Source organism: Gavialis gangeticus, unplaced genomic scaffold, assembly GCF_001723915.1.
Source record: "Gavialis gangeticus isolate Ggan-Ray unplaced genomic scaffold, GavGan_comp1, whole genome shotgun sequence".
In the NCBI taxonomy this organism is placed as follows: Eukaryota; Metazoa; Chordata; order Crocodylia; family Gavialidae; genus Gavialis; species Gavialis gangeticus.
In genome coordinates, this window is record NW_017729024.1 from 118,725,132 (window position 1) to 118,738,921 (window position 13,790).

The window sequence follows — 13,790 nt, forward strand, 5'->3', positions numbered from 1 at the left end:
TACCCTCCCCCCAAAGCCCTGCACCCCAGCCCTGCTGCACCTTCCCCCTAGCCCAGGCTCCATGGCTATCAGCAGCTACCCAGAACCAAGGCCGGCTGCAGCCAGGAGGCTGCAAACAGCTGCTGCCTCCCCTGCCCTATCCCCGGCTCTAGCTGCCTCCCAGCCCCAGCCCCAGGCTCCAGAGAGGCAGCAGATACCGGTAATGCTCTCCAGTGTGCTGCCCTCGTCACCACTTCTGCAGAGCTATGTGTGGAATTGGGCGTGGCAGGACACAGCAGGGGGGTGCAAAAAGCTGCCTGCTGCTCCGAGCTCCCCACTGCCCTGGCCACACTTCCCCTGCAGGCAGGGGCAGCAGCAAGGGGCACAACTCTGCACGCTGCCCACACTGCTCCCATACACACATGGGAAGTGTGACCCAGCAGCACGGAGCTTATGGCAGCAGGCAGCTTCCCTGTGTGCCCCTCTGTGAGCTGCTGCTCTGGGTCACACACTGCGCTCCCAGCCCTGCTGCCCTCCCCGGGCCCTCCAGAGTGCAGCATGTGCAGCCCAGAGCAGCAGCACAAAGGGAAGCTGCCTGCTGCAAGCAGCCTGGGCTCCATGGCTATCAGCAGCTACCCAGAACCTGGGCCAGCTGCAGCCAGGAGGCTGCAAACAGCTGCTGCCTCCCCACCCTGGCCCCAGCTGTCTCCCAGCCCTGGGCTCCAGGAAGGCAGCAAGTGCTGGCACTGCACCTGTTGGGGCCAGGCCAGGGAGGCAGCAACTGTTTGTAGCTCTGGGGTAGCTGCTGCCAGCTATGGTGCAGGCCGCTTGCAACAGGATTTGCAGCCTCCCAGCCACTTGCTGGGAGCAGCCTGGGCTCCCAGCTGGCAGCAGCTATCCAGAGCTGGGGCCAGCTGCAGCTAGGAGGCTGCAAACAGCTGCTGCCTCCCCACCCCGGCCCCAGCCCCAGCCCCAGCGTGCGCCGAGGAAAAACAAGAAGCAGGGATGGCTTTTAGCATGCAAGCTTAAGGATAAAAATTGCCTGGTGTCTAAAAGTTTAGATAGGTTATAGTGAAGGAAGCAGTTATACGTTCTTTCTACACAAAATAGCAAATATACATACTTGTCACTGTTGGCTAGTTGCCGGAACTCTTTCACAGTCATTGGCTTTTTCTGAATGTTGTACTGAGTGAAGAGCCCTGATTGACCAGTGACCATCTGCTGAATTGGAGCTGGAATCAGCAAATCATCAATGTCATCATAATGTTTTCGTGGCTTCCACTCCTTTGGCGGGATCACCTGAAAATTCAGAAAAGCAACACACTGACATTAGCTGTTAAAATATTAATCAGATTTTTTTTTGAAAAAGCTACAAGAATCAAGTCACTTAATGAAGTATAATACAGATAAAGTAATACATCTGACTGAAAGCTTTAAATCTTGTCTACAAACATGCAACACAGGACTCAAAGATAACATTTACTCACCTTTTTAAAACCCAACCTAAAGTGACAGGAAATCTGCTGACTTCCCCTGTCCATGCTGCTACTTGAGGTATTCAGTATGTCTTGGAAAATGTGGTCTATACAGTTTTAGCTCCAATTCAACTGTTCTTTTTAGAATATGAAGGGTAAGAGCAGACTGTTACTGAAAGTTACACTGGTACAACTCCAATAGGGATACAACCATAACAGGGTGCCCTATACCCATATAGATTATTCCCATGAATGTATACAATACTAGTGTACCCACTATTTAACTATCAATTCCTAGCCAATACAATTAAAACAGCATAAGAAGTGTGCATAGACTAATTTATAAGTAATTGGGATTTAACTTTCATTTCAGGCTCCCTAGAATCAGCTCACCTCATTACCAATTTGTAGAATGACTCAAATGCGCACTATACTATTAAATTAGGAGCCACCAGAAATTCCGCAGAAACCTAACCTCCCTCAAACAGACTTAGATAGAATCAGATTGATTTATTATATTGACTTTGAAAGGTGTAGACAAAATAGAAAATTTTCATTTTTCAATTCTTTACTCTAAAAGGGCATTTTTAAAAAACATACAGCAAGTGTTGTTTATGTAGACTACAACGCTGGTTTGGATTAAATTAAGCAATACACTGGAACATGGCAATGCTTAGTGTATCATGATCAGTGATGTTAACTCATGTCTGTAGGATGAGATTATTAGTTAATCCTTCTTCTCTCGGATATCTGAAAGTTCACAAAAAACAAACACTGTAGGATAAAAATATATCCAGCAGCTATTAGATTTGTGTCTGCCTTAAAAATGTCTTACTGAGAGCACTAAGATTTTTAAAATATATTTGAGATTTGGAGATCATCCATTGCCTCCAGATACCAACAAGGAGGTCAAATTCTAAGCATAATCTAATTGACCATCTCTCTTTGAAATTAGGATTTTTCCACTCTTTGCAATAGAAGCCACACAAACCTAGAATATAGGTGAAACAGATTACAGAACCAAAATAACCATTTCCTCCTAAAACGCATTTAATATTTCCAGTTGAAATATAAAAAGGCAGTTTAATGCTGAAGCTCTTACCTGGCTGAAATGCCCTTCTTTCCCACCCACCCCTCTCTCATGAACTTTGATGGGACCTTTAGCCATGTTTGGTCTTAAGAAATGGGCCAATATTCTCCGTTCTTAAAGAAACACAAATGTTCAATTGTCTTGTCTTATTTCTATTAAAGCGTTTCACACAAGCCTTAAAATTATATGCACACATAAGATATGAAATGCCTCTTTGAAAGCAGAGAAGACATGCATTCAAAATATATGCATAAAACTCAAATATGTTCATAGATATTTCCATGTTTATTGTTATTAAATATGAACTTGTAGGTTTGGTTCCACAATGTGAATATTAAACACCAACATTTGCATTCTTTTGCTTAATTCAAGGTCATTGCATTTTGTTTTTCTCAATGTCCACCATGAAATATTTTAAGTGAATAGTGTCCAAAATATCCTCTCTCAATGGTGCAAAAATACTATTATTTACATTACAGTAATGCTCAAAAGCCCCAGAAAAGATTTACTTTCTTATACTAGGCACTGTTCTAAGAGTGTGAAACAGTAAAAAATGGTCACACCCACAAAAATACACGTTCTAAATAGACACGATGAAGTCTAGGACCGTGAACACTGATAGAAATATGACTTGCCCAGGTCAGTGGCAGAACTGAGTATTGAATACAAGGTTATTGACACTAAGGCAAGTGCCCTTTCCACCGACTCATACAGCATCCTAGCATACATTTTGACAAACAAACAGTAGAAACAGACGTTGCCTGACATCTCATTTGTGCCACCATATAAATTCTGGCAGCACAAATGCTGAGCAAAACAGATGTCAATAACCTTTGTTTTACCATATAAAAGGGAAATCGGTGGCACAACAAGAGGTGGTAATAAACTCTGCCACTTTATTGCGAAAGACATCTGTTACCGCTCTGGTGCTTTCCCTGCTCAACCAGACTCATGCCCCAGGTCTGGCTGAGCAGGGAAAAAGTGATTTCCTGCTCAGCCGGACCACCCAGACCCAGAACACAGTTCTGACTAAGCAGGGAAAGCAGGAACAGCACCTTGCCCCTGCACACTGTCCAGCACCATCAAGGGTGATTCAAGGGGCAAAATAAGTTTTGCCCAGTGAAGCAGATCACCTGTGCCACAAGACAGCAGCACAGCTGATCCAATTCATTCGGCAACATCTATTTCTAGCCTAACTTTTTTCATATCAGGAGTACCAATTTCACAGCATGGTGACAGTTTAAGTCTATTCTAAATTCTGATACATGTAGGTTTAAGTTGTATACGTTCAGGCATAAAAACTGAACACGCATCAGATAATGCAACTTTCAGGCTTTATTCTTTTCTCCACATTTACTATATGCTCTCATGAAGCACTTGCTGAAAGTAGGGTTTATTTCCGTTAACATAATCATGCTATACAGTTCCCAGTACTGGAAAGCAACTAACTGTAACATCTGTTTTGTCACGTGTGAGACAGTAAAATTAAATACGAATATCTTAACAGCTTACATTTGTAACAGTCTGACACACTCTGAAGTTTACATCATTATAAAACACTAAATTAAAGTTAAGTACATTTTAGTACACAATTGTTTGGCAATTAAGCTATTTTCCTCTGGAGCTGGGGGGGTTGTTCTTCCATATCTTAGTAAAATAAGATGCGTATACCTTGCAGACAGTTTGATGAGGCAAATGAAAGATCTTATTAATAAATGACTGCCTAGCACTCGGTTCTTTCAGGTGGAGAAGCATTTTGAGTGTGTGCTCATCAGCACGGATCCTGGTTTTCTCCAATTTAAAAAAATCCTCAATTTCCAGGATAAAAGAGTAACCCAAAATCCACATTTTTCTACATCCATCCATCCATGACATTACATTTTAATTACAGAAAAATATGGATTTTGGGTTACTTTTTTAAGCCAAAAATTGGAGATTTTTTTAAAAATCAAAATCCTTGCTCATCAGTCACTCAACAGCCTGCGTTCCTCCCATGTTCTGCTAATCAAGTCACAGCTAGATTCATAATGCACCATCTTTTGCATCTATTTTTTTTTGTCCTGTGGTCATAACAGGTGGATGCATTTCAATTTTCAGTGAAATAAACAGCTGTCCACCGCAATACTATATAATGAACAAGTATTTTTGTGTCAATCAAAAATAACTTACTTCCAAGTGCATAATTTTACTTGAGGAAACAGAGGGATCTTGACAGTCTCCCAGTTGCACTTCTGAGATGTCACCAATTTCATAAGTTTACTAAGTTTTAGCCTGGATATGTCTACTTCCTTTTTGCCTGTTAAGTCTTCTACCACTGCTGGGCCTGTAGACACCAATGTCTACACACATTAAGAATCCTACTAGGCTTTCTGTAGGAGTGTTTCTTCATCCAGCTTTTTTTAAATAAACTTTAACAACTGCTACTGCAAAGTCAGCTTTTCTATTTGACTAGCTAGTGGCATGGCCATTTCAGGCAACTAAATTCCATCCCAAGGTGAACTGCACACTCACTGCAAGTAAACTGAAGTCTGCTGAATAAAAATAACATAATTTGGAATAACATGTTTTCTGAAATGCTTAATTGGCTCGTCTATGACAATGCCAGCAAGTGTCCACCAGTTTGTCTAGTTTCCAGAACTCTAAATAATAACCTACAATTATGAGGTGGTTAATGTTATTTTAGTGAAAGGGCTCGTTTCTACTTTGCTCCAATACCTGCTGGGAATTGCATGTGTTTTCATTCATTCTTTTAGTTCCCCCATCACACTGGCATCACATTCTACAATTGTCTCTTTCTTCGCATGGTAGTATTTCAGGAAAAGACAGCAGGTCACTAGCTCCTCCACATACAAGATGGCTGCTTCATGCTGAAAATTGTATCTTTATCAATTAGTCACATTAGCAGTTCACAAATATCCAAGGGTCTTGTAAGAAAATGTCAGACGTACAAATCCTTATAGTCTTAGAACTACTGTAATATATTTAAGTGTGGGCATCTGTTTTCATTTTTTTAAAACCTTTTCCGGATCTACTTATAGCCTCTGGAAAGTCAGCAAGTTTCCCACATATAGAAGTGTAATAGGGCTGCGCAAAATTTCACCAGCTGTTTCACTTCGATGCTGTTTCCACGCAGTTCAAGCTTGAAACAGCGAAATCTAAATGAAACAGAGGGCTTGAAAACAGCCTCGCAACAAAATGAGGCCAGTCGAAACGTTTGCAGCCCCATGGAACTGAGCCCGGTGGGGGGTACCAGAGCGCAGCGCTGGGGCTGGGCTCCGCCTCCCTCCAACTGGCTCAGCTCCTAGGGAGGCAGCAGCAGCAGCCTCTTGCCTACACCCCCAGGAGGGCTACAGAGCTCTGCTGGACTCCTCCCCAGGGTGCCAACCCCAATCTGCCTGTGATCAGAGGAGGCTGCTCCTCCTCTAGTTTCATGCTTATTATAGCCTGGGTGAAACATTGAAACAGTGTAGAAATTTTTAAGCTGTTTTGATTAACCAAAATGGAACATTGAAACTAAACTAAACTTGAAACAAAACACTGTTCCATCGAAACAAAGCACAAGTCAAAGCAAAATGGTGCTGTTTCGCACAGCCCTAAAGTGCTGTCACCTGAAGTTTTGTTTATTTCATTTTACATTTTCTTCCCTGTTCTTTCTAGCAGATGTTTTAGCAGGTGAAGGTGGCTAAGCTCATGATATACCACAGCATCTGCCATTCAGTCTCTATGGCTGTACACCCCAACATCACAAATGTGATGCAAAACCTTGTGATTCCTGCTTCCTTCCTATTAGCTATACTGATATTCGTTCCCTGCAGGTTTACTCCCAAATGATATTCTCTACTATCCATATCCGATACCTCATCACAGCAGTTGAGGCAAACAAGAAACAACAAAATGAAGGTAACTCAACCTCAGCCTCTCCCCCTCCACCTTAATCATCCCAGAGATTGTCAAAGCTAATGTAAAACATAAGGAATAAAGAATATATCTAACCCCTTAAAATCTATTTAAAATTATTCAAGACTGTTACCAGTTATAATGCTGTTACATTTGGTAACAAAAATATACATTCATGTATGTTCAAAATATGACTAATATTTTTTAAATTACGTTCTGTGGCCCAAAGTTTTGGGCTAAAGTATAACATGTAAGAAGACAAGGTCACTGAGTGTTGCTTACTCACAAGTGACACTGACAGCATGCTATATTTTATGTTATTTATGCAGTCTCTACCTTTCAGTAAAGGAATGAATATTCAGTGTAAATGTGCTTAACATTGGTATAATTGACAATTATACCACTGGTCAGTTACCACAGAGAAAACCAGGGTTATCCAAAAGCTTCCTTACGATCCTCCATTAAACAGTTCATTTGGCAGATGGTCAGTATAAAAAGAGAACTTAGAATTGTTAAAAAACAAATACTTGGTAAAAAGCAAGCTTGCTGTCACCCTCTCCTCTCACTCCTGCATGCTCACCATTCATTTCAGTTATCATCAGCCCTGCTTTTCAAGGTAACCTCAATTTTTGAGCAGGGTATTTTGATGCTAAGAAACAGAACTTTCTCTATCTTCTTCTTCAAAGGGGAGGGGAGGGGAGGGCAGAGACGGAATAGCAGAATAAACCAGAAAAACATTTTAACAAAGCTAGGTCACCAGCATTTCCTCCCTGGTTCCACACCTGGATGGGTATAAATGAGGCTGAATGAAAAGTCACATAAAGACTAAACACAACACTGCTACCTGAGGCTCTTTTGCCATAAAATATGCCTGAATCACAATATTTCTGTTATTCTGGTACGACTTTTTCATTAAAGAAAAACACCTCCATTGATGGGGCCACTACCATACCAAAATTCAAGTATGCTGGTACTTTTACTCTTCCCTGAAGCAATCAAAGAAAATGAAAGCAGTCAGGAAGAGGTTACTTTTGCAGTTGATATTCTTGGAGTAATCCTTGTATGCTGTTTTTGGGAATTTCAGTACAGCTGAAACAGGTAATATTGAGTTTTTGCATCTTAAAATGAAAAAATCATAACATTCAGAAATACACAGCTGGCTGTTTTCTCACAGCTGACAGTTTGCTCTGAGTTGCTGTTGTCTTTGTAACAACACATCCTGAAGTTGAAACTAAAACCACAGACATCCTCCATAATCCCCAGTCTACAAATACAAAGCACTCTGGTCTCAGAGGTCTTCATTCTGTTAATTGTCTTTGTTTGCAACTAGCTCACCAGTTCCAGATCTCATTAGCTTTCTTCTGTTACACACCTCCAGCAACACCACAACTGTACTCTCAGCAGCCTCCCTGTGTGCAACAGCCTCTCTCCTGAGAACCTCAGAACTGAGTTATTCTAATGGCTGTTACCAAATACATAGTCCTGCTACAAGACATAGTACAGGCAACCCTCATGTAACGCTGTTTCACTTAGTGCTATTTCACTCTACAGGCAGTCCTCAGACTTACGACACAATTGGCTCCTGAAAACTGCGTCTTAAGTCAAAATGTTGCAACTCAGAACTGATTTTCCCATAGGAAACAATGTTATAAATGGGAGATTGGTTCCTGAACCAAAACCCGAAACCCTATTTTCATCAAAAAAATAACCCAGAATTTTGTATTCAATCAATTATAGATGAGTAATATAGCTATATTAATGTATTTATGCTGTAAATAGCAATCACATTGATTTGGAAGGACTTATTTGAGGTGACTGCTGGACTTTTTGAAGGGCTCTTGGCCGGAGTCTTCTCAGGAGTCTTGGCTGCAGGTTTTTCTGGAGCCTTGTCCGATTTCTTAAAGAAAGTGTCCAAGGAAATTTGGACAGATGTTCTCCAAGGAGATGGGCGACACAGCAAACTTGTTTGCCGGCACTGCATTGCGTCAGATCAGGCCAAAATCAAAAAGTCAAAACTGACATAAAAAAGTTGAAACAGGGTGTCAATTTATAAAAGTTGTAAGTGCAAAATGTTGTAACTCAAAATGTTGCAAGTCAAGGACCGTCTGCAATGCTTATTTTAAATTGATACCCAATTTCACTTAGCGCTCAATGAGTTTTGTTATAAAGCTCACTGTCGCCATCTTGGGTCATTAAAAACACTTGCGGTCACCATCTTGGATCATTAAATACTTTTGGTTCCACTTAATAATCAGTTTTTCAGGAAGCAATTAAGAGCACTAAGCAGGGGTTGCCTGTACTAAACTAAATGTCACAGTGAATTGTGTTTCACTGACTACATCATGAAAAAGGTTCATGTTTGGAGCACAATAAAAGAGTGTGCTTGTCAACTCCTAAGTTTTAGCAAGTGACCTGTGCTTTCAATTACTGGTTTTCAGATATCAGAATAGGGTTTAAAAGAACATATAGTGTTGCAAACAGGAGCATATTTTATTTAAGGAGTTTGACCTTTCAAACTCAGTCCTGCTGCATGCCCAGGGCGGTGGCAGGATGAGGCATCTCTGCACTGGACAACCGTTCTAGGCAGCCCAGGCATTGGCAGCTCTGGCCCCAGCCCCTCACTACTGGTGGGGACCCGTGCACAGGCCCAACCCGCCCTATACCTGCTGCAGACTCGTCTGCTCATGCTGAACAGCTGCAGCAGCAGTGGTGCTGGTGGGGCAGAAGTGTGCTTGGTGCGTGGGAAAAGCGGCCCCCCTCCCCCTCAGCACTACCCAGCACTTCCTGCAGCAGCCACATGAATCCTGCGCTGAGCTGCCCTGTGCTGTCACTGCTGCCTCAGGGCTGTCCCACAGGGCAGCACAGAGGAGCCACAGGGCAGCCCAGCATGGGCTCCATGTGGCTGCTGCAGGAAACACTGGGCAGCGCTGAGCAGAAAGGGCTGCTTTTCCCTTGCACGGAGCACAATTCTGCTTCACCAGCGCCGTTGCTGCTGCAGCTGTTCAGCGTGACCAGAAGAGTCTGCAGCAGGCATGAGGTGGGGCAGGGCTACACACGGTCCCCGCCAGTAGCACAGGGCTGGGACCAGAGGTGCCAAAGCCTGAGCTATCTAGAAAGGCAGTCCAGCGCAGAGCCACCTCAGCCCCACTGAGTGCCTAGGGGGCAGGCAGGACACACCACTGTGGGACAATGTCTGGGCCAGGCGGGATAGAGGGACCCTCTGTGAGCTGGAAAAAAGCCCCTGCACAGGATGGACTTGGCCCACGGGCCTTATTTCGCCCACCCCTGCTCCATGCCTTAAGATCATGAAGATCTAAAAGGGCCACAGATGCTAAAAATACAGTGAACAAATCCCCAAATTCCTCATCACTCACTGACAGACGAAAAGTTACTATTCAGAAGGAGACCAAGTAGTAAATCATTCCTATTCTCCCACCATCATAGGGCTCTAGCCTCAAAGTTGCTAAGCACCCTGGCCTTGATCCAACCAAATGCTTAAGCATTATGTTTAATTTTAAGTACACCAAAACAGGCCCGTTAGAGTAGCAGTAAGCCCCTTAAGATCAGGCTTCCCATTGGTTCAACCCCTGACAGCAAATAATAAGATAAGCAGGGAATGTTGCAGGGACTGTATGAAAGATATTCCTTACCAACAACTGAAGTTCTTTGAGATATGATGACAATGCGTACATTTTCAGGATGTATGTCTGTCCTCCACAGGCCCGAAGCGGGCCACTTTTAGCTCCATGCCAAGGGGGATAAAGGGCAAACCATGCTTTATGTCCTTCACTGTCCTCTCAAATACAGCGTCCTAAGTTGTACATTACTCCAAGGAAAAGGTGGAAGGAAGACAGGAGGTAGATGTGTTTATGTACAATGCATCTTGAACAATTCCAGTTACAGGTAAGGTATCCAGGTTGTAGCTGTATTGGTCTAGAAGCAAAAGGAATCAAAACTTATGGCAAAGGTGATACAGTAAAATCCCTGTTATCCAGCATGAGTGAGGAATGGTGGGGTGCCAAGTATCTAAAAATGCTGGTTACCGGAAGCCAGCAGTTTTCAGCTGGACATGGAGCAGGGGTGGGGGAGGGATGGAGGAGTTGGGGTGGCGGTGGCAGCCTCAAGTGGAGTGGCTGCAGTGCAGGGTGGTAGCAGCAGCCTCTAACCCGAAATTCCAGTTAGAGCATTCCAGTTACTCAAATGCCAGGTAACAGAGATTTTACTGTAACTTTTATTAGACCAACTAGATATCAGCAAAAAAAAAACAAAAAAAAAAAAATCTTTATTTGCAAGTTTTTAGGCACCTTCATCAGGCATAGGAGGCTGCAAAGATTGTGAAAGTTCTCCTAGGTAGAAATGAAAATTCATATTTCATTTCTGGTAAGTAAATTTTGTCTTTCTCCTTACTGTGGGCAACTCCAAATCAGTGTCTGAATATCCTGATGTGGGTTTTGGAGTTTACAGGAAAAGAGACACTAAAAGGACTGCCATACCAAATTGCTTCATCTACTTCAGTAACTCCTGCAATATTTTTATAATGGAGGAAAGGCTCCAGGTAGCAGCCCTGAAGGTAATCTGTTATGGAGACATAACATAGGGAAGCTACAGAGGTTGCTTGTACTCTGGTAGAAGCTCTGATTACGGAAAGTAGTACCATTCTGGCCCTCCTGTAACACAGCTCGACACAGCCCACTTTCCTATTTGACAGTCTTCCTGAATAAACTGTTGAGACTTCTGACCTCATAACTAAACAGAGATAAATAGGCAGAGAAGTCTCTTCTTCCTTGGCAGGAAGAAGAACAAAGTTCTTTCCACATCAAGTATGTTCAATTATGCCTCGACTCTGAAGAATTAAGGTTTTGGGAAAAGTACCTGAAAAGTGATTTGCTAACTGATATGAATATCAGGAATACCTTGGTCAGGAGCTTGGGGTGCATCCTAAAGAACAGTCTATCTGGACAGAAGACAGCACAAAGAAAACCATAAGGACTTGGATCAGACTCGTTATCCTTGCTGAAACAATGGCCGTCAGAAAAAAAAAGGTTTCATAAAGAGTACGTAGGACATGGAACTCATCACTGTAGATTTAGGGTCAAATCAGAGATGAAAGATCTTTTATCAGAGGAAAGATATAATTACTCCTTTGAGGAATATAAAGCCTGCTGAGTGAGAAATGTGATTGTTCTGGAAAATAATGGATAACAGCTAGGTGGAATTTGACTAACCTGATGGATATATTTACAGCTTTAAGATCTAACTGATACTCTACCATATTCAGATTAAAAGGAAATATAAAATGGCTCTGGAATCCTTTAGCATGTGAAAAAGCCTCATCTGTTTTGATCCTTAAAAGTTCCTTTCCCTCTAAGGGAAACTTGCATGGTATTTTCAATTTCTCTTGGAAATCCAGAACCCTGCAGCAAAGAATAACAGCCACAGTCAAACAGGAAGCAGCATCCACCTCTGCCACAGTAACTTGTAGGGACGATTTAGCCACAGAGCATGACTTCTTTGGATTCCTCTGGTGAAGAGTCCAGTATACAAGTAATTATTTCATACATATAGAATGTCATATTGGGCCAGAAGGACTTTATAGTTAGCTATCCGTAGCTGGAAACCAGCCAACAAGACATATGGCCAAAGAGATCCCTGCTTTTGGCCTTGCTTTTCTTTAGGAGTAGAGAGTAGCTACATAGCCTTCTATTTGTGGCAGGTACCCTTAGAAGTAGGGTACAATTTAAGGGAAAAGTACACAGCCCAGCAAGGGAGGACCTTATGCATTTAATCTACTGTCCCCTTAGTTGCAAAGCAAAAGGCAGAAGTCTTCCAAACCAATGTCTCATTAATAAAAACAGCTTTTTTAGCAAAGCTAGTGTGCTGTTATGTATCAACCAGTTTACAAGTAGGCTCACTTCCTTCCTCTGATCTGAGGGCCCAATTCACATCAGATGCTGAAAACTAACAAAATCATCCATATGGCAAGACCACAGAGGGATGAGGACCTCACCTGGTGCAGAGAACAACAGTGAACTAGAACTCTGAAAGGCACCTAATTCCTGAATCTGTATCCAAGCAGCCTCTCAACCTGAGGAGAACTACTATGTGTAAGATGATTTAGCAACAGTTTTGACTGTTTTAGACAGTCTACCTACTGATATCTGCAGACTTTCAGGTTTGGTAAATTTCTGCTTTCAGGAGCTATCAGTAATGGAAGTCCGAATGGAAGCCACCAGACTAATTCTTCAAAGTGACAAATCCAAGGAATACCTATGGAACATATCCCAGGCTTCCTGTGAAGCCCATGGAGCCAAACAATGCTGGAATATCAGTGCTCTACAAGCTTTGGTGGTTACCAAACAGGGACATGAAGTTTTGGCTTCTATGTGCTTCCACAGGAACATTATGACTAGGGACAAAAGTTGCACATAAACCAGTTTAAGTGATCAGAAATCGGTTTCAATCTGTAACAGAACAAAAGTTCTATGCAAATAACCCACTTCCAAAATGGCCAAAACTAGTTTAAGATAAACCTTGATGAATGTATTATAAGACTTAACTGATTTAGGTCAAACTGGTTTACAGAGCTTCTGTCCCAGATCCCCTCCTGATTCAAATTAACTCAGTCCCCCAGCATCCCAGGATGCTTTGCAGCCCCGGGCTGTGCTGTCTGCTACACAGAAACAGGGCTGGCCCCACCTCCCAGCTGTCACAGAGCTGAGGCAGTAAAGCCTCTGCTTGTGTCCATCAACACAGCGAGATGCGGGGCAGGGGAAAAAAACCCAGCCCCCCCTAGCCCAGGTCTGCACAGCACACAGTGAGGGAAAGCACCCTCTGTGGGGCTTATCACCCCCTCACCGCCCCACTACACCCCCAAGCTGGGCTAGAATCACTTTAGCCCCACACCTCAGCCAGCTGCCATTACCTTCAAGTTGCTGGGGAGGCAGGGGAATGCACCCACCCACCCCAGCAGCGGTCCCCCAGCTGGGGCTTGCAAGGCACAGGGGAAAGCCCCTTCTCCCCAGGGCTTTTTGTCCCCCTGCAGCCTAGAGAGCTGGCTGGGATCCCTTAGCCCTTCCCCCTCACCCGCTGCCCTTGCCTCTGAAGGGTGGAAGAGAGAATCCCCTCTGCACCAGGGCTCCAGGACCCTGTTGGGAGTGGGCAATCCCCACTGAAGCTCAGGGATCCAGCCAGTCTCCAGCTGAAAGGACTTTCCCCCCCCCCCCCCCACCACCACCTGTAGGGACAGGGTCAAGCCTGAACTATACTGAGGGGTGGGAAGGGGAAATCCCCTCTCTGCACCAGGGGCTGGGCTGGGAGATTGGCTGGTGCCTGGCTGGAGGGACTGCTCC

General features: G+C 43.5%; 1 protein-coding gene across 3 annotated transcripts in view; it reads right to left on the reverse strand.

The window, feature by feature from the left end:
* KDM4C (lysine demethylase 4C) overlaps positions 1-13,790 on the reverse strand; it is a 532,790-nt gene that overhangs the window by 502,717 nt on the left and 16,283 nt on the right. For all 3 annotated transcript variants that reach the window (XM_019517600.1, XM_019517601.1, XM_019517602.1), the window contains exon 3: positions 1,103-1,278. In XM_019517600.1, the coding sequence (XP_019373145.1) occupies positions 1,103-1,278 (176 nt within the window). The remainder of the gene's footprint in view (positions 1-1,102; positions 1,279-13,790) is intronic.